Genomic DNA, 20748 nt, shown 5'->3' with positions numbered 1-20748 from the left:
TAAATGCTGTTGTTTGATAATTACTCAAAATGAAAACTTCTTCCCAAATAATTGTTTGCGGTTTTGAAATTAAACGACTTATACTGGTAACAACCACCAGTATCTACGGCAAAAGATTGACAACTACATGTTAATAGGAAAATCGATGTAAATTTTGCAAGATTGGCGTGACCGATATGTTGGGCTCGATAAAGTTATCATAGTAATTCAGTTTATGGACTTTGGTAGATAGCAATGGTCTGTTCGTGGTACTGCATACCGGTAACTTAATATTTATTCACGCCGCCCGTGTCGAACAGTGGCGCCGCGTGTCGAAAAAGGCTTCAATCCTTCTCACATAAGCAGTTTATACGGCAAAACTGTGTACATGGGATTCAGGATTTGTTTTCACATACATGCATTAAACATAATGCCCAACTCGGCGGTTGTCTGTATGGTGATGACGTAGAATATTTTAGCTTGATTATTATAAGATCGTTGCAAGACCTGGTAGACCGAAACAGTATACACTTAAGGTTGCGCGGACACAAAAATTTGGGAAACACTGGACTGAACATAACAAAGAAAATCCAACTTCAGACCTAGACAAAGGCAGCAACGTACACACACATTGGTTTGTTAAATGAGTCACTGTTGTAGACAATGAAAGCGCTACGAACGTGAATCTACAATTTAAAAATCCTTGGTTACTGTATTTGGAATCAATGCATATTTTAAATGTAGTGTTATGTTTTTGAAAGTTCTTTTCTTTCATGTGCAAAGTATTGTTTCAGCACGTGCCTGATCCGACATTCCGATACAAATATCAGCAATAAAATTGGCATGCAACAGAATGCTAACTTGCTGTTTAAGTGGACCAACAGCAACCATTTACAGCAACGCTACTAGCAGTGAGTAAAGAGCCTGAGGACTGGTGCGTTTTTGCTTCCTTTTTCTTGCGATTTGAACTACAGCTAGTTACTCCCAGTCAGTTTAATTGAGTACTGTTGTTTGGTAAACTGCAGGATACGCTTACGTTTGTGAGTTTAAGACTTAAATATGGCGAACTTCCAGCCAGCTGCCGCATTCGTGCCGCCGGGCTATTTTATCAGGCCCGCGACAAATTTGTTTACTGTTTACCAAACGCTGTAGATTAGGCGCAGAGTTCCTTAGTTAACGTCATTTTAGAGTTTATGATCCTTGACCCTTAAAGGCCATGGGGCTGAAAAACACAAGGCAGACAACGTTAACTTCAGTCCTTTTAACATGAGTAGTTTACGTGACAACCGATAGAATCAGAATGACCAAGTACTAGATCGCAAGCACAGGCAGTCCAAAGCAGAGGAAATACTTGACGCTATACTATAAACTAGCAAGTTACTGTGCACATGGAAAACAGGATTTGCTTACACATGCATGCATTGAACATATTGCCCAATTCGGCGGTTGCCTTTATGTTGATGACGTAGAATATGTCAGCTTTGTAATTGTAAGGTCGTTGCAAGACCTTGTAGACTGAAACAATAACCCTGTATACATTAAATGGTTTGCGAGCGAGCTTGTGTCTTGAACCATGAAGAACTAACAGAATAACGAGCGAGCTTCGGGCCTCAATATACGTGCTGTGAAGTTCTTGCAAAATGGGGTTTGTAGTGAAATGACTGTTGAAGTTCATAATCATTAAAAGCGATGCCGGTTGAGAAAAGTTTTTTTGGGCTGTTTGTGGTGCTTTACTGCCATTCATCACCAAAATATTTGTTCAATACTTTTTATCTACTCCGTTTTGCTGGCATTTGGACAAAAATGATAGTTAATAAAAAGCACTATTTCAGAAAACGGTAATTGAATTGTTTTGCATATGTGCTAGAGAAGTGCAACAACATACACCTTATATAAATAGTCTTTTTATCATAGCATTCTATTGCAGTCAATTGTCTCAAGGTGATTTATTCCAAATGTCCAAGTCACTGCCCATTTTTACTTACATTTAAATTAGTAATTTTGATTCAAAATTTAGAAAAAAGTCTAAAAACGCTTTAAATATCCAACTACATTACAATTACGTGATAAAAATGTAACCAAACTTGACTTTGCCGCCATATATATCGATCAGCTGATGGGCAAAAAGAAGCTATAGTTCGTCCAACTACCGCTCTGGAACTAGCTAGCGTGACGCTTTTTCGGATAATGGCGGGAAGCGGATAAGAAGCGTGCCACGAACCCGCTTTAGACGCCGGTGTAAGCAGGTCTAGTGTGCACTAAAGGTTGCGCGGACAAAAAAATTTCTGAAACACTGAACTGAACAAAATGAAGAAAACCCACCTTAGGACCTAGACAAAGGCACTTTTGCGCTAAACAAAGGCAGTGACGTACACACACATTGGTTTGTTAAATGAGGCACTGCTGTAGACAATAAACGAGTATTTTACAGCTTAAAAATCCTGGGTTACGATTTTTGTAATCAAATGCATATTTTAAATGTAGTGTTATGTTTTTGAAGTTCTTTCCTTTTATGTGCAAAGTATTGTTTCAGCACGTGCCTGATTTAACATTCCTACACAAATATCAGCAATAAAATTGGCATGCAACAGAATGCTAACTTGCTGTTTAAATGGACCAACAGCAGTTAATTACAGCAACGCTACTAGCAGTGAGTAAAGAGCCTTTTTTGCTTCCTTTTTCTTGCGATTTGAACTACAGCTAGTTACTCCCAGTCAGTTTAATTGAGTACTGTTGTTTGGTAAACTGCAGGATACGCTTACGTTTGCGAGTTTAAGACTTAAATATGGGGAACTTCCGGCCAGCTGGCCCGCGACAAATTTGGTTTACCTAACCTCGAGTTACTTAATTGGAGCAAAACGACACCGTGTGTCAACCCTTAGCGGGACAATAAAACTTCGTCAAGAACCGTGGCTGATGATGATTGAATTTTGTGTATCGTTAATTATGTAGAAACAAACGTTTATGACAGAACAAGTGAGATCTGTAAATGAATTGGCATACGTTTAGTTTAGTGATATTCGATGAATCAAACTATTCGTATTTTTGTGCAACACCATATGATTTCTTTGAAAAGGAAAGCCAAAGCTAGGATGCTGTTAACATATTCTAAGTAAACGTTTCGAACTCAAACTGGGTTCATCATCAGTACTTCTACATTGAACTGGTTGCAGAAAAGCGTCGGGTTAATAAAGGACTGAAAGGCAGAAGATTGATATTCAATAAGCTTGCGTAGAGTACATTTTGACCAAAGATAACTCATTTATTATTATTATGTTGTCTTACTATGGACTCTATACTATGCAGTGCAAGCTCATTTTGTACCCAGGCAAGTTTCACATTCTGCCGCCCAAGTCGCTGTTTATTAAACTACAAGAGCGTATGAAAGATTTTTTTCCGCCCCATTAGGGAAGGTAATACCGATGTTTTATTTTTGGTCAAGTTTTGCGAACGTTCCACACCCCTGCTCGAATACAATTCGAGCATTTGTTTGATGCTTTTGTGAAAACACAGTGTTTAAGGGTTAAGCAATGCTCGCATACAACTTTAACCGGACGACGGTGTCATTTTGAGTGATGTTTTTTCTGTTTTTGTCGACTTTTTTCGTCGAAGTAGAAATGTAAATGTATCACATTTGTTGCAGATTGTAGCGGAACGCTTAACGTTAACTTAAAATTGACTGATTTGATCAGCGAAAAACTGCAATGTAAGTATGTAGCTGCATGGTTTAAATCTCCGGCATTTTTTCTTCGATCTAAATAAGTGTAAAAGTAAATATTTGTCTCAAATATACGTCGTACATAGTATTTTAAACCAGGTAAGTTTATTTACCTGTTATTCTCAATGTAGAAATTTAATTTGACACCTTATTAAAAATAAACTGAATAAATTTAGAAAGGATTATACAAGGGCCTGTATTTTTGTTGCAGAAGTGAGAAATTTGAGAGATAAACCAGCACCGCTTTAAAGGAATTTTATCCATGCATGCAGTAGATCATTCTCTGTATTTTACAGCAATGGATGAGCTGAAAGTTTTCAAGCGAAGATGGGCATTTCTTTTCGGGCTCTTTGTCTTCCAATTCTTTTCCGGCATTTCGTTCAGCAGTTACGGCGAGATTAACAATTTCTACACTCAGTTTTTCAACGTCTCGCGCTCAACTGTGGACTGGATTACAAATGCACGGAACTTGAGCGCCCTCTTTGTAACAATGCCTTTGGCCTGGTTAGTTTTTAGGAAAACTATTGGCTTAAGGACAATTATTTTGATGGTAGCCGGGTCCTCTGCAATCGGTTTGCTGTTGGTCACTCTGTCGTTTCTAAGCCGCTCCTTATTTCCATTAATTGTCCTAGGACAATTTCTCTCTGGGTTGTCTCAATCAGTAGCTATGGCAGTCCCAGGAACATTTGCTGCCTATTGGTTTAGGGAAAACCAGGTGGGCACCGCTATTGCCCTCAATGTGATTGGTACGTACGCTGGAGATATGTGCGGTTACAACTTGCCAGCGTATCTCGTGTACTCAACAAGCCACGGTTTACGTTCGACAGAGATCTTAAGTGATGACACCCTAAATTCGGGAAAACACTTGCTGCAAATCATGTACGGATCTTTCTTTGGAATCTCTGCTTTAACAACAATATTTTTTACCGTTACACTGACAGACAGGCCACAGATACCACCAACTCATGCACAACGACTTAAACTAATGCAAAAGACTAGAAAGTCACCATCGATAAAAGATTTTTGGAAAGAGACACGAGTGCTATTCACCAACTGGTCGTTCCTGGTCTTGTGCGTAGTCATGGGTTTAACTTTACAACTTTGCCTGGTTGAAAATTTGATGATGTCCGAAATTGTGAGGAACCTAAACTTAACTCAAACCATTGAGCCGGACACTTTGAGTGGCTACATAATGACCGTATATGCTGTGGGGGCGGCAATGGGACTGCTGGTCGGCGGAAAAATTGTGGACGTTTTCAAGAGGTACAAGATCCTGGCAATTTCCTCCGAAATGTCAGCCCTCGTTTCGACGATCGGGATTCTACTGAGCACGATGTACAGAAACATTTTTGGTTTGTTTATCAGCAACGGATTGTACGGCGTCTTCATCGGCATCACAATTGTTGTAGTTCTAGAAATGATTACCCAACTGACCTACCCAAGTGATGAAACCTTCGTGAGCACCTGGATGACCGGGATTCAGAGCACTATTGCCATGTTACTGGGAATCATTGGAAGGGAATTTTTAATTTATTTGGGAAACGAAGGTGTTCTCGGATTTCAGTGCGGATGCCTCCTCCTGGTAATTATACTGACTTTACCTATATCGTCGAGAAACTATAGGTTGGAAATTGACACTGTAAATATCGATGATGACGATGAAGAGACACCTATTTTAAATTGTAACTGACACGGTCTACAAACTTTTGTCCTTGTTTTGACTGTAGGCCCTATTTTATATCGTTTACCTGCGATTGCACAAGAAGTAAAAATTCAGACCCAAAAGCAGTTTTCTCGTGCATCGAATGTTCGATGAACAACAACATACATCACTCGTTTTTTTAAGAAAAAACTACGTTGCGCATGAAAAGATGAGTCTTTTTCAAACTATTGTTGCATTTGATTTTGCTTGCACAAGAAACTAGCAATATATTGTACTGCAAATGCGTGGGTTCACAACTTAAGCAGTTATTTGTGCAATAGTTGTTTTACACTATGTCGTCCCGTTACCCCGAAGCTGAAATTTGCAATTTTTGACGAAAAATAATATTCGCAATGCCATTAATCTTCAAGGAATAAGGTCACAATGACGTGATTTAAGTTCACTGTATCATGCCTACTTTCCGAACGTAATGCATTATTTGCGTGTGCGTGTGATGTCTGGTTACTGCTGTAGACATACGCTTAAAAAACTCTAAACAGCAAATTATGATGTTATATTTGTTACATATGGACATGGCTTTCTATACAGCTATACCAGTGCTCGTGACAGGTTCCCTGTGGAAATACGCGGGTCCCAAAAACGCGTTTTTTTGCAATAAAAATTTATGCATGACACAACACAACGTACTAAACAAAACTTATCAAACTGTGACGTAGGCAAGCCTTAAACATGAGCATGCAGTTCAACGGGCCTCAATTTTCGATAGTTTACGGCCTCCTAACACATGAAATATAAGAAAGTAGCAGATTAGACAGAGAGCACGTGCAGCAGAGTCAAAGACGACAATTAAAACGCAACGAAAAAAGCCGGCCACCAGACCAAGACAATGGCACTGAACGTATACACGCATTACGTAAATAAGGACTGTGCTCCCAGCACCTGTATCAGCAATGGCATCAAGAGTCTACAATATCTATCTTGTCAGTTGATTTGGTTAGGCTGTATTTTGTACGTTACATTTCAAAAACATAATAAGCACCTTCTAGCTTGACGGGGTTCAGATGGGTGGCGGACAAGTTTTATGCGCAGTAAGTTATTTTTATTTTAAATCATTCCTAAAGTTAAATCCTATGGGATAAGTAATTTTTATCCATAAAAATTATGTTTTACCTAGTTGCACCGGTGTTGCTGTTTGTGCAATGATTTTAAAAGTAATAATAAGAAACAGTGACACAATAAGTAAGTTGGTTTATACACTAAAACACTGCACTGCATGATAAGACAGGGCCCGTTGGACAAACGGGAAATCTAAATGTACTTTATTTTCAACCTTTGTGTGTAAATAAGTGTTTTGTGACGCAATAAAGACATTCAGATGATATTGGAGACAGGGAAATTGTGATTGTTGGTAGCTTTGTGTGTAAATTTTTAATTTCACCGTGAGTGAAGAATCTCAAAGTTAAAAGCTATGGAGTAGCAGTTTTTTACCATCGTCAGTGTATGGCAATTATCGAAAATGGAAGTCGTCAAAAGTGCAGTGGTTTTGTGCATGATCTCCAGTTGTACATTTTTCACAGAGACTTCTGCTGAAACTTGGCATCACTTGGGAGATTTGGAGTACTTTATTTCCAACGAAACATACGCTGCCGGCTATGCACAAGCTGAAAGTGCGTGTGCCGCAAGAGATGCACAGTTAGCAAATGTCAAAACACCAGAAATATTGCAATTTCTCAAAAATGAAATCAAAATCGAGACTGTAACTGGTAAAGTAACACTTTCTCTATTATCTATAAACATTGCCACACCCAATGTTTGCTGTCGGCACCTTGAAAGCCAATTAAAGAGCTTTACGGCAACCAGTTTATATGACATGTTCAAACAAAATCCCAGGCAACGATCGGACTATATCACAGATCTTAAGTCGATAGGTAACATGTATACATTTTCAGAACGTCCAATGCAGTAGTTCCCAACCTGAATGTTTTGGTCGTTTGTATTTTATGTACACCCGACACTCATGTACTGGGTATTATGGTCGTATTTTTGCAGATTATCCATTCTCATACTTAACCGGTGCAAAGGCCAAACCGATGCAAGACTTCAAATGGGCGGACGGCACCATATTAAGTAATACCAGTAATATGTGGAGGTGGAATGAACCAAATAATCCAGTTACTATTGAAAATTGCGTTACGATGGGTTTTTTCCGCGATTGGGCGAAAAATATAAATTTGGTTGACATACGTTGTGAAAATGACGCAAGGTACATCTGTGAAAGGTCGTACTCGTGTAAGTTTTCCATAGTATATACGTTGGCTGACTTTCAACCTTTTTATATGGGCTACTTTTCCTAGCATAAAGTTTGCAGTTAACGATTTTGTTTGATGGTTGTAGAAAATTCCAATCTCTTCACTCTATATTTTCAGATTTAGAATGTGTAAAACTGTTTGCGTATATTTGAACTTTTGTACAATCTCATGATATGGAGTTTCTATATACTGATTACATTTCTGTCTGCTTGACGGTGTATTGATAATTTCAAAACAGTAGTCATACCAAAGCTCGGCAGATTTTATACTTGAACGCACGCCAGCTCACTTTATTGTGTGATTGCATATGCTTGTTTAAAATGAAATAATTCTGTTTTCCAAAACCTAACATCGCTAGTATAGAATCACTGTAAAATCCTTGCAAGACTTCTAAATTTTGATGCCAAGTTTGGTATTTTGTTATGGACGCATTTAATATTTTGTATACACAGATGTTCCAAAAGTCGAAGACAAAAACGTCGCAGACAAAAACAACGACAACAGCACCACATTAATAGCAGTGGCCGCCACTATTCCTTCCATCATATTTGTTGCTGTAGTAATTATAACGTTATACTTTTTCTACAGACGACGCCAAAGGTACTCCTGTACTTTGTTGTTTGTTAAAACATATACAGTATTGTTTCTTAACCTGTAAAATATTTCAGAAACGTACAGACTACTGAAAATGTGTACGGCGCTCAAGAGTACGGTACTCAGGCGTACGGTACTCAGGCGTACGGGGTGTATGGTACACGGTAACTCGTTGCATCAGAAAATTGCTACAAATCCTTGGTTAATCATTTTACTTGTGTGCCGTACCGTATTTCTAATCAATGTATGCTTCAAATACATTCAAGTTGTTTTCATCATACATCACATTATTGTAATGTTTTGATTTCGACGTATGATTTTTACTACGTTATGGAAGTAATGTAGCAACATCTCAAGTTATTCAGCGTATCCAATAATCCCAAATCCAAATAAAATCATTAGTATTTTGCGGGACTCCAATCGGAGAGTTGTTTGCACGGCGTGAGCAATTTAGCCAATCAGGAAGTGATGACGGAGTGGTGCGGTTACTCAAGGTCAAACCGCAGTTTTATTTTGCGAGGCAGCGCTCCATGTTAACGAATTCCCCTTCCCAGATAACGTTACTCATGGGATAAGTAATTTTTATCCATAAAAATTATGTTTTACCCGGTTGCACCTGTGTTGCTGTTTGTGCAATGATTTTGAAGCAATAATAAGAAACAGTGACACAAATTTTTTTTTTTCTTTTTTCTTCTGGATTATTTCAATATCTTGATTTTATTAATGCATTTTTTCTGCTTTCTCAAAAAACAAAAATGTTACCATAGTAAATTAGTGTAACTAATTGACCACATGGCATAGTAACTAAAGCATGCATTAAAAATAAGTTTTTCTACACAATACTACGAATTCTTGCAACATAAATGTTAAATTCTAATCAAGCAGCAGTGACAATAAATAAGTTGGTTTCATACACTAAAACACTGCACTGCATGATAAGACAGGGCCCGTTGGACAAACGGGAAATCTAAATGTACCCTTTTTTCAACCATTGTGTGTAAAAAAGTGTTTTGTGACGCAATAAAGACATTCAGATGATATTGGAGACAAGGAAATTGTGATTGTTGGTACCTTTGTGTGTCAATTTGTAATTTCACCGTGAGTGAAGTAACTCAAAGTTAAAAGCGATGGAGTAGCAGTTTTTTACCATCGTTAGTGTATGGCAATTATCGAAAATGGAAGTCGTCAAAAGTGCAGTGGTTTTGTGCATGATCTCCAGTTGTACATTTTTCACAGAGACTTCTGCTGAAACTTGGCATCACTTGGGAGATTTGGAGTACTTTATTTCCAACGAAACATACGCTGCCGGCTATGCACAAGCTGAAAGTGCGTGTGCCGCAAGAGATGCACAGTTAGCAAATGCCAAAACACCAGAAATATTGCAATTTCTCAAAAATGAAATCAAAATCGAGACTGTAACTGGTAAAGTAACACTTTCTCTATTATCTATAAACATTGCCCACCCAATATTTGCTGTCGGCACCTTGAAAGCCAATTAAAGAGCTTTACGGCAACCAGTTTATATGATGTGTTCAAACAAAATCCCAGGCAACGATCGGACTATATCACAGATCTTAAGTCGATAGGTAACATGTATACATTTTCCGAACGTCTAATGCAGTAGTTCCAAACCTGAATGTTTTGGTCGTTTGTATTGTATGTACACCCGACACTCATGTATTGGGTATTATGGTCGTATTTTTGCAGATTATCCATTCTCATACTTAACCGGTGCAAAGGCCAAAACCGGTGGGCATGACTTCAGATGGACGGACGGCACCATATTAAGTAATACCAGTAATATGTGGAGGCGAACTGAACCAAATAATCCAGTTAATGAGGACAATTGCGTTACGATGGGGTATTTCCCCGTTTGGGCGAAAAATATAAATTTAGTTGACGTACGTTGTCATACGGACGCAAAGTACATCTGTGAAAGGTCGTACCCGTGTAAGTTTTCCATAGTATATACGGTGGCTGACTTTCAACCTTTTTATATGGGCCTACTTTTCCTAGCATAAAGTTTGCAGTTAACGATTTTGTTTGATGGTTGTAGAAAATTCCAATCTCTTTACTCTTACTATTTTCAGATTAAGAATGTGTAAATCTGTTTGCGTATTTAGTAATTAAAAGCTCTTCTGGCAAAAAAACACTTGTTTGTACGACGTTTCGGTCGTTATCCAACCTTCATCAGGATAATCGAAGTGAAATGCCAACACGGCGATAAATAGTCACGTGCGCAAAAGACAAAAAGGGTGAAAGAACCACAACAAGCTAAAAAAACGGGGAGGGAGGAACACCAATAATAGAAAATGCGCGCCAACAGGACGATAAGGGTCTAAAGCATAGCGCCCTGAGGTGCGAATTAAAGACCATCACGTTCAACCAGGGGGCGTGTCGCGCTGACCGTTTATCAAATTGCGATGAACGGGTAGAAAGTAGGTTTGGGCAAACCCAATAAGGTGGCAAGGACGGCATTGTCGCAACATGTTGCAGCAACAGGACACACGGTTAATTTTGAGGATACAGAAATTCTGGACCGGGAAAAGGACAGGTACAAGAGGATGTTTATTGAGTGTGTTCATATAAATGCACATCGGTCTGCACTGAATGATAAGAGGGAAACCTTCTTTCTACCCGTTTATCGCAATTTGATAAACGGTCAGCGCGACACGCCCCCTGGTTGAACGTGATGGTCTTTCGCACCTCAGGGCGCTATGCTTTAGACCCTGGTGTCGTCCTGTTGGCGCGCATTTTCTATTAATGGTGTTCCTCCCTCCCCGTTTTTTAGCTTGTTGTGGTTCTTTCGCCCTTTTTGCGCGCACGTGACTATTTATCGCCGTGTTGGCGTTTCACGAAACGTCGTACAAACAAGCGTTTTTTTGCCAGGAGAGCTTATAATTACTAAGTAGTATGCCTGGCAGCATCAGCAACAAACTGTTTGCGTATATTTGAACCTTTGTACAATCCCATGATGTGGCGTTTCTATATACTGATTGCATTTGTGTCTGCTTGACGGTGTATTGATAATTTCAAAACAGTAATCATACCAAAGCTCGGCAGATTTTATACTTGAACGCACGCCAGCTCACTTTATTGTGTGATTGCATATGCTTGTTTAAAATGAAATAATTCTGTTTTCCAAAACCTAACATCGCTAGTATAGAATCACTGTAAAATCCTTGCAAGACTTCTAAATTTTGATGCCAAGTTTGGTATTTTGTTATGGACGCATTTAATATTTTGTATACACAGATGTTCCAAAAGTCGAAGACAAAAACGTCGCAGACAAAAACAACGACAACACCACATTAATAGCAGTGGCCGCCACTATTCCTTCCATCATATTTGTTGCTGTAGTAATTATAACGCTGTACTTTTTCTACAGACGACGCCAAAGGTACTCCTGTACTTTATTGTTTGTTAAAACATACAGGATTGTTTCTTAACCTGTAAATGATTTCAGAAACGTACAGACTACTGAAAATGTGTACGGCGCTCAAGAGTACGGTACTCAGGCGTACGGTACTCAGGCGTACGGTACTCAGGCGTACGGTACTCAGGCGTACGGTACTCAGGCGTACGGTACTCAGGCGTACGGTACTCAGGCGTACGGTACTCAGGCGTACGGGGTGTATGGTACACGGTAACTCGTTGCATCTGTAAATTGCTTCAAAACCCTTGGCTACTCTTTTTATTTCTGTGCAATGCCGTATTTGGAATCAACGTATGCTTCAAATACATTTAAGTTTTTTATTGCATTTGTATGATTTTGAATACTAAAAAAAGCAACAGCAGAAGTAGCTTTTTATTACAGGATCAGCCTGGCTTTTTATTACAGGATCTGTTTGATTTTGATGAATTTCACTATATACGTTATGGTAGCAATGTAGCAATATCAAGTTATTCAACAATTCAACAGCTCCAATAATGCCAAATCCACATTAAATCATTAGTATTTTTGAACAATCACACACCTGTTGCTGTCGGATAGCAGCAAGTCGCACTGGGAGGTGTTGGGTTGTGGCAGGCTGCATAAGACGCGGTGCCAACAAAGTTCGGATGAACATTGAATGAAACGTGGCCAAAAGCAACTTTTTAATGGCCATGCAGCAGGCAGTTGCGAAAGGGCAACTTCTTCTTCGCAACGAGCCTTAGGGTGGGTGCGTTTATTTGCCTGCGTTTTCTTGCGTTTTTACTACAGCGGTCACTTCTACCGCGGTTCAATCAAGCAATGTTTTTGTTTGATCAACTACAGTAGCCTACTGACTTTGTTAGTAAGAACTTACGAGTGACAAAGTATGCTTCAAAGGTAACAGTGGTATTTTTTGGTAGTTTGAAGATGGCCCGATGCAAACTTTATGCATGCAGGTTGTTCATTCTTTTGATTGCTGTGGCCTACACAGGTGAGCTGTTATTGTGTCAGTAATATTATATGTTATAATTAGTACAACATAGATAATTAGTTGTGCAGTAGCATAGATGATTTATCTCTTGTCAATTATGCCTCTTGTGAACTTATAAAAGTGCAGGGGAAAAACATGCCACAGATTTTCTTGGTGTTTATATCGCAATGATGACTGAAACAAGCATGCATGCGACGAATCATCACAAATGCATTGCTGCTTTGACAGAAAGCAGTGAAGCTGACGACAAGTATGATCCTTGTATTGTGAATCCCTGTAAAAACAACTGCTCGTGCCAACTTGTTCCAAACTCTGACGATAAAAAATATCGATGCATTGGAGGCAATGACAGTTGCACATGGAGTAAGTGAAACCGTGTTTGTTCGAAAGTACATCAATGACTACAAGCACATTTTGCACGTTAGATGCTCTCGGCGTCCATTGCTTCGACGATGAAATCCGCGTAACCTTGCCCAGTTGGTTGTTGCATCGATACGCCTTGAAGTACAACGTCACATTTGATGACATCACTACAGCTCTTTACATTTCAAACAAATTTAATCCAAATGACGCAGAATGCAAAGCGGTTTCTGACACCACAAAACAGAATAATGCTCAATATAGGTATGTAAAGGTAATTACAGCTTTTCGAAACTATAAATGTACTGAATGAATAATTTTATAAAATAGGCTAATTTGATAATAAGACACTATTTTAATGAAACTCATTGAACTTCGACTGATATCCTTGTTTGAAATAAAAATATTAAGGTTGTTGGCCTATCAACAAAAACCTTCCTTTTTGTAAAAGAAAACAACTTTTACTTCACGCTGCCCGCCCCATTTATCAGCTGTGATACTGTGGCAAATATCGACGGGGATTCCCCAGATGATGGAATGGCGGTCGTCACGAACGGGCGCTTCTAAAATGTGCTCGTGTAACTATGTGCCGCCATGTAGAGCTATGTGCAACTACGTGTAACTATGTGGAGCTATGTGGAGCTATGTGCAACTTTGTGGAGCTATGTGCAACTATGTAAAGCTATGTGTTGCTATGCGGAAATATGTGCAACTATGTGCAACTATGTGAAGCTATGTGTCGCTATGTGAAGCTATGTGCAACTATGTGCAACTATGTGGAGCTATGTGGAGCTATGTGTCGCTATGTGCAGCTATGTGCAGCTATGTGAAGCTATGCGGAGGTATGCGGAGCTATGTGCAACTATGTGCAACTATGTGAAGCTATGTGCAGCTATGTGGAGCTATGTGGATCTATGTGTTGCTATGTGAAGCTATGTGAAGCTATGTGAAGCTATGTGAAGATATGTGTCGCTATGTGCAACTATGTGGAGAATACACACTGTTGAATCGATGACACAATAACAAAACTAAGGAGAACAATACAAGACAATGCCAAAATAAAGTAACAACATATACACCTGGTCTATATTGCATAAAACAAGGTTCGCCAAACACATTTTACCAAGCGCCGCACATGTAAGTACGTTCGGGAGGCGGACAACCGTTTTCTTGTATAGCCTACAAGGAATTCAAAAGCAATAATTCAAATTTCAGTGTTAGAAAAGCAGAATCCATAAACAAGATATCCAAAATTTCTTGTTTTGGGCATCCAAGCCTTGCGGGCATTAATGACGTATGTCACATACCTCCACATAGTTGCACATAGCTTCACATAGTTGCACATAGCGATACATAGCGATACATAGCGACACATAGCTCCACATAGTTGCACATAGTTGCACATAGCTTCACATAGCGACACATAGCTTCACATAGTTGCACATATTTCCGCATAGCAACACATAGCTTTACATAGTTGCACATAGCTCCACAAAGTTGCACATAGCTCCACATAGCGACACATAGCTCCACATGGTTGCACATAGCGACACATAGCTCCACATGGTTGCACATAGCTTCACATATCGACACATAGTTGCACGAGCACATTTTAGAAGGACCGGTCACGAACCAAGTTTGGTTTGAGAAGACGGTGGCCAACTTTTACGGCATCAAGAATCTACAATATCTATCTTGTCAGTTGATTTGGTTAGGCTGCATTTTGTAAGTTACATTTCAAAAACATAATAAGCACCTTCTAGCTTGACGGGGTTCAGATGGTTGGCGGACAAGTTTTATGCGCAGTAAGTTATTTTTAAATCATCCCTAACGTTAATTCCTATGGGATAAGTACTTTTTATCCATAAAAATTATGTTTTACCTAGTTGCACCTGTGTTGCTGTTACTATTATCCATAAAAATTATGTTTTACCTAGTTGCACCTGTGTTGCTGCTTGTGCAATGATTTTGAAAGTAATAATAAGAAACAGTGACACAATAAGTAAGTTGGTTTCATACACTAAAACACTTCACTGCATGATAAGAAAGGGCCCGTTGGACAAACGGAAAATCTAAATGTACCCTTTTTTCAACCTTTGTGTGTAAAAAAGTGTTTTGTGACGCAATAAAGACATTCAGTTGATATTGGAGACAGGGAAATTGTGATTGTTGGTAGCTTTGTGTGTCAATTTTTAATTTCACTGTGAGTGAAGTAACTCAAAGTTAAAAGCGATGGAGTAGCAGTTTTTTTACCATCGTCAGTGTATGGCAATTATCGAAAATGGAAGTCGTCAAAAGTGCAGTTGTTTTGTGCATGTTCTCCAGTTGTACATTTTTCACAGAGACTTCTGCTGAAACTTGGCATCACTTGGGAGATTTGGAGTACTTTATTTCCAGCGAAACATACGCTGCCGGCTATGCACAAGCTGAAAGTGCGTGTACCGCAAGAGATGCACAGTTAGCAAATGTCAAAACACCAGAAATATTGCAATTTCTCAAAAATGAAATCAAAATCGAGACTGTAACTGGTAAAGTAACACTTTCTCTATTATCTATAAACATTGCCACACCCAATGTTTGCTGTCGGCACCTTGAAAGCCAATTAAAGAGCTTTACGGCAACCAGTTTATATGACATGTTCAAACAAAATCCCAGGCAACGATCGGACTATATCACAGATCTTAAGTCGATAGGTAACATGTATACATTTTCAGAACGTCTAATGCAGTAGTTCCCAACCTGAATGTTTTGGTCGTTTGTATTTTATGTACACCCGACACTCATGTATTGGGTATTATGGTCGTATTTTTGCAGATTATCCATTCTCATACTTAACCGGTGCAAAGGCCTTACCCGGTGGGTATGACTTCAGATGGACGGACGGCACCATATTAAGTAATACCAGTAATATGTGGAGGTGGAATGAACCAAATAATCGAGTTACTCGTGACAATTGCGTTACGATGGGGTATTTCCGCGATTGGGAGAAAAATATAGATTTAGTTGACGCATATTGTGAAAGTGACGCAAGGTACATCTGTGAAAGGTCGTACTCGTGTAAGTTTTCCATGACTTTCAACCTTTTTATATGGGCTACTTTTCCTAGCATAAAGTTTGCAGTTAACGATTTTGTTTGATGGTTGTAGAAATTTCCAATCTCTTTACTCTTTATATTTTCAGATTTAGAATGTGTAAAACTGTTTGCGTATATTTGAACTTTTGTACAATCTCATGATATGGCGTTTCTATATACTGATTACATTTGTGTCTGCTTGACGGCGTATTGATAATTTCAAAACAGTAGTCATACCAAAGCTCGGCAGATTTTATACTTGAACGCACGCCAGCTCACTTTATTGTGTGATTGCATATGCTTGTTTAAAATGAAATAATTCTGTTTTCCAAAACCTTACATCGCTAGTATAGAATCACTGTAAAATCCTTGCAAGACTTCTAAATTTTGATGCCAAGTTTGGTATTTTGCTATGGACGCATTTAATATTTTTTATACACAGATGTTCCAAAAGTCGAAGACAAAACCGTCGCAGACAAAAACAACGACAACACCACATTAATAGCAGTGGCCGCCACTATTCCTTCCATCATATTTGTTGCTGTAGTAATTATAACGTTGTACTTTTTCTACAGACGACGCCAAAGGTACTCCTGTACTTTGTTGTTTGTTAAAACATATACAGTATTGTTTCTTAACCTGTAAAATATTTCAGAAACGTACAGACTACTGAAAATGTGTACGGCGCTCAAGAGTACGGTACTCAGGCGTACGGTACTCAAGTGTACGGGGTGTATGGTACACGGTAACTCGTTGCATCTGTAAATTGCTTCAAAACCCTTGGCTACTCTTTTTATTTCTGTGCAATGCCGTATTTGGAATCAACGTATGCTTCAAATACATTTAAGTTTTTTATTGCATTTGTATGATTTTGAATACTAAAAAAAGCAACAGCAGTAGCTTTTTATTACAGGATCAGCCTGGCTTTTTGTTACAGGATCTGTTTGATTTCGACGTATGATTTTCACTATATACGTTATGGTAGCAATGTAGCAATATCAAGTTATTCAACAATTCAACAGCACCAATAATGCCAAATCCACATTAAATCATTAGTATTTTTGAACAATCACACACCTGTTGCTGTCGGATAGCAGCAAGTCGCACTGGGAGGTGTTGGGTTGTGGCAGGCTGCATAAGACGCGGTGCCAACAAAGTTCGGATGAACATTGAATGAAACGTGGCCAAAAGCAACTTTTTAATGGCCATGCAGCAGGCAGTTGCGAAAGGGCAACTTCTTCTTCGCAACGAGCCTTAGGGTGGGTGCGTTTATTTGCCTGCGTTTTCTTGCGTTTTTACTACAGCGGTCACTTCTACCGCGGTTCAATCAAGCACTGTTTTTGTTTGATCAACTACAGTAGCCTACTGACTTTGTTAGTAAGAACTTACGAGTGACAAAGTATGCTTCAAAGGTAACAGTGGTATTTTTTGGTAGTTTGAAGATGGCCCGATGCAAACTTTATGCATGCAGGTTGTTCATTCTTTTGATTGCTGTGGCCTACACAGGTGAGCTGTTATTGTGTCAGTAATATTATATGTTATAATTAGTACAACATAGATAACTTGTTGTGCAGTAGCATAGCATAGATGATTTATCTCTTGTCAATTATGCCTCTTATGAACTTAAAAAAGTGCAGGGGAAAAACATGCCACAGATTTTCTTGGTGTTTATATCGCAATGATGACTGAAACAAGCATGCATGCGACGAATCATCACAAATGCATTGCTGCTTTGACAGAAAGCAGTGAAGCTGACGACAAGTATGATCCTTGTATTGTGAATCCCTGTAAAAACAACTGCTCGTGCCAACTTGTTCCAAACTCTGAAGATAAAAAATATCGATGCATTGGAGGCAATGACAGTTGCACATGGAGTAAGTGAAACCGTGTTTGTTCGAAAGTACATCAATGACTACAAGCACATTTTGCACGTTAGATGCTCTCGGCGTCCATTGCTTCGACGATGAAATCCGCGTAACCTTGCCCAGTTGGTTGTTGCATCGATACGCCTTGAAGTACAACGTCACATTTGATGACATCACTACAGCCCTTTACATTTCAAACAAGTTTAATCCAAATGACGCAGAATGCAAAGCGGTTTCTGACACCACAAAACAGAATAATGCTCAATATAGGTATGTAAAGGCAATTACAGCTTTTCGAAACTATAAATGTACTGAATGAATAATTTTGTAAAATAGGCCTTCCTTAATTTGATAATAAGACACTATTTTAATGAAACTCATTGAACTTCGACTGATATCCTTGTTTGAAATAAAAATATTAAGGTTGTTGGCCTATCAACAAAAACCTTGCTTTTTTCGAAAAAGAAAACAACTTTCACTTCACGCTTTCAGCTTCACGCTGCCCGCCCCATTTATCAGCTGTGATACTGTGGCAAAAATCGTCGGGGATTCCCCAGATGATGGAATGGCGGTCGTCACGAACCAAGTTTGGTTTGAGAAGACGGTGGCCAACTTTTACGGATACCCGATCGTTCTTGCGAATGTTCGTTGCTTCTACCCGCGGCTGGCCATTGAGAAGTCGTTCGTAAACCCCGTGTAAGATTTGTTAACAACGTGAAAAATTTCGTGGCACCTTGCATGGGTCCTAGTTTATAAAAAAAAATACGCGTATTTGAATTCCGAACCAAGAATATTCAAACGTCAATGCACTGCAGATGTTGCAAGCCGAAGCCCTTCTTGACAGTGAACGGGTCAGTCAACGTCCAGATGGATGTGTGGGGATTTTTACCCAGCGAAAATTCAAGCAAGGACGCTGCGTTTGATTTTCCGCTTTCGATTCCAATTGGTCAAGAGCTGTTCGTCACGGTTGAAAGCGCCCGGACGCTTGGATATCATTTGACCTTGCTTGATTGTTACGTATCTTCGCAGTTTGTTGTAGGAAAAGATTTTTATTCCGTTGACATTATTAAAGACAAGTGAGTTTAAAGCGGTAAGACTTTAGAGGTTTATAGGGTTTTGTGAAAAATGTATCTTCGTCAGATCTCATCGTCATGCAGCTTCTGTTGCACCGTTTGTATCAAAACCTTTGGTTTGGCCCTATTCAGTTCATAACTAAACAATTAGAATTTACCAAAGTCAACACTTTTAATGCACAGCAGAAACATTTGGCGTCAGCAAACAGGCTCCTTTTCTTCAGATTTAATTTTTTTAGATGCCCTGCTAAATCGACAAAGTTCCACCACGAAATACTGTCGAATGGATCTGGACGAAGAAGCCTGTTTATGTTTAAAGTCTTTGAACTCGATCAAACTGCCGACATTTATATTCACTGCCATGTCAAGTTGTGCAAAAAACATTGCCAGGTATATGTTTAAAAAAATATTTTCCCAGCAACTTAGTAACTTACGAGCAATTAAAGTAAATTTGGGTTTTACCAAATGTTGATATTCTGACTAATTTTATGTTCGGATAATTTTTCATTAACTCGTATTTACGTGTTCATAAAACCAAAATGTTAACTGCCTGAAAATAAGTACAATATATGCCCAATGCAAAAACATTTATACAACATATGGCTGTCGGCATTGTGTTGTATTTTTGTTCCAAACATATCACATAATCAAATCAAGACAACAACTGAATTTTCGGTTTATTGTTAGTTTAAAGTATATTTCACTTTATGTGCAGTGCACTTCGAACCGTCAACGTCGGTCAGACTTGGTTTCTTTACTGCTTACCAGTGCCGACTTTCATAGAGACTTAACAAGGGGTCCAATTCACGTTACCAAGCAACGCACTGTGAAGAAACAAGCAATAGAGCCTGGAGCAAAAAATGAAAAACGCAAAGGTGCGTATGTAAAACAAAAGTTGATTAGTTGATAGTCATAGCCACATAAAATACAAGATGTTGGTTTACTTTGTTACGTGCATGGTGGTGCGTAAGTAGGTTACACTTGTACGTTACGACAAGCTAATAATCGGCCGTAAGAAAACTAATCAATTCCAATAGGGCGGTATTCATTTTTAAAACACCGGCTCATCGAATGTGTTTTTTCAATCTATGCAAAGAAACCCGATTTTCATGGATGGTTCCAACTCTGCTCGCAATCTCCAACATCACATGCGTTGCGTTGCTTGGAGCACTGTGCTATGCTCTAGGACGGACGCTGAGCTCACGACGAAACCGCCGCCTAAGGGAATCACTTAGAGGGACTCCAATCGGAGATTTGTTTGCACGGCGTGAGCAATCCAGCCAATCTGGAAGTGGCGACGGGGTCGTGCGGTTACTCAAGGTCAAACCGCAGTTTGACTTTGCGAGGCAATGCTCAATGCTAACGAAGTCCACTTCACCAGATAACGCTACTCAATAGACGCGTTTAGAATGTTTAACCTGCTTCTCTATATCATGCTGGGCTGCAACATTAAGTTCCTGTTATTTTTTGTGCAATTTTGATTTTACTTGTCTTAACGTTTGACAAACTCTTTTGCTATTGTCGAGGATTGAATAAAGCGTTTTATGTATTTATTAACCATTTCGCACATATACTTGGCGAAAAACAATACAAGTTTCTTTTGTTGTATTCGCGATTATTTTTACATTTTGTTTTCTGTTTTTGCATGATTTTATGTTACCTGCATCAAAATTTACTTTTTTTTCTGTGCAAATATATGTCCCTTCCT

At 39.0% G+C, this 20748-nt stretch overlaps 3 protein-coding genes across 3 annotated transcripts; all 3 read left to right on the top strand.

Annotated features, from left to right (window-relative positions):
- The first annotated feature begins 3620 nt into the window (after positions 1 to 3620).
- On the top strand, positions 3621 to 5954 carry LOC145908822 (putative MFS-type transporter C09D4.1). The gene is made up of 2 exons (XM_082996150.1): positions 3621 to 3685; positions 3909 to 5954. Exon 2 carries the CDS (start codon positions 3960 to 3962, stop codon positions 5385 to 5387), a length of 1428 nt encoding a protein of 475 aa, XP_082852276.1. The 5' UTR covers positions 3621 to 3685; positions 3909 to 3959; the 3' UTR covers positions 5388 to 5954.
- An 866-nt stretch (positions 5955 to 6820) lies between these two features.
- On the top strand, positions 6821 to 8431 carry LOC145888823 (C-type lectin domain family 4 member E-like). Its single transcript, XM_082979689.1, has 4 exons — positions 6821 to 7123; positions 7410 to 7649; positions 8122 to 8269; positions 8338 to 8431. The coding sequence occupies exons 1-4, from the start codon at positions 6877 to 6879 to the stop codon at positions 8429 to 8431; spliced, it is 729 nt and encodes a 242-aa protein (XP_082835815.1). The 5' UTR covers positions 6821 to 6876.
- Positions 8432 to 17783: 9352 nt separating this feature from the next.
- LOC145888813 (uncharacterized) lies at positions 17784 to 20438 on the top strand. The gene is made up of 7 exons (XM_082979677.1): positions 17784 to 17976; positions 18039 to 18237; positions 18460 to 18663; positions 18783 to 19043; positions 19280 to 19430; positions 19756 to 19915; positions 20137 to 20438. Exons 1-7 carry the CDS (start codon positions 17784 to 17786, stop codon positions 20436 to 20438), a joined length of 1470 nt encoding a protein of 489 aa, XP_082835803.1.
- Positions 20439 to 20748: the final 310 nt, after the last annotated feature.

This window comes from Ascidia mentula, chromosome 1 (genome assembly GCF_947561715.1).
Source record: "Ascidia mentula chromosome 1, kaAscMent1.1, whole genome shotgun sequence".
NCBI classification, from domain to species: domain Eukaryota; kingdom Metazoa; phylum Chordata; class Ascidiacea; order Phlebobranchia; family Ascidiidae; genus Ascidia; species Ascidia mentula.
The sequence above is the reverse complement of the archived record's forward strand: the minus strand, read 5'-3'. Positions and strand labels throughout refer to the sequence as shown.

Coding starts and splice junctions, on each gene's coding strand:
- LOC145908822 (XM_082996150.1), top strand. CDS start 3,960: ATGCATGCAGTAGATCATTCTCTGTATTTTACAGCAATGGATGAGCTG.
- LOC145888823 (XM_082979689.1), top strand. CDS start 6,877: ATGGAAGTCGTCAAAAGTGCAGTGGTTTTGTGCATGATCTCCAGTTGT. Junction 7,124..7,409: donor CAAAATCGAGACTGTAACTG/GTAAAGTAACAC, acceptor GTATTTTTGCAG/ATTATCCATTCTCATACTTA. Junction 7,650..8,121: donor CTGTGAAAGGTCGTACTCGT/GTAAGTTTTCCA, acceptor TTGTATACACAG/ATGTTCCAAAAGTCGAAGAC.
- LOC145888813 (XM_082979677.1), top strand. CDS start 17,784: ATGACTGAAACAAGCATGCATGCGACGAATCATCACAAATGCATTGCT. Junction 17,977..18,038: donor CAATGACAGTTGCACATGGA/GTAAGTGAAACC, acceptor TTTGCACGTTAG/ATGCTCTCGGCGTCCATTGC. Junction 19,044..19,279: donor GTTGACATTATTAAAGACAA/GTGAGTTTAAAG, acceptor TAATTTTTTTAG/ATGCCCTGCTAAATCGACAA.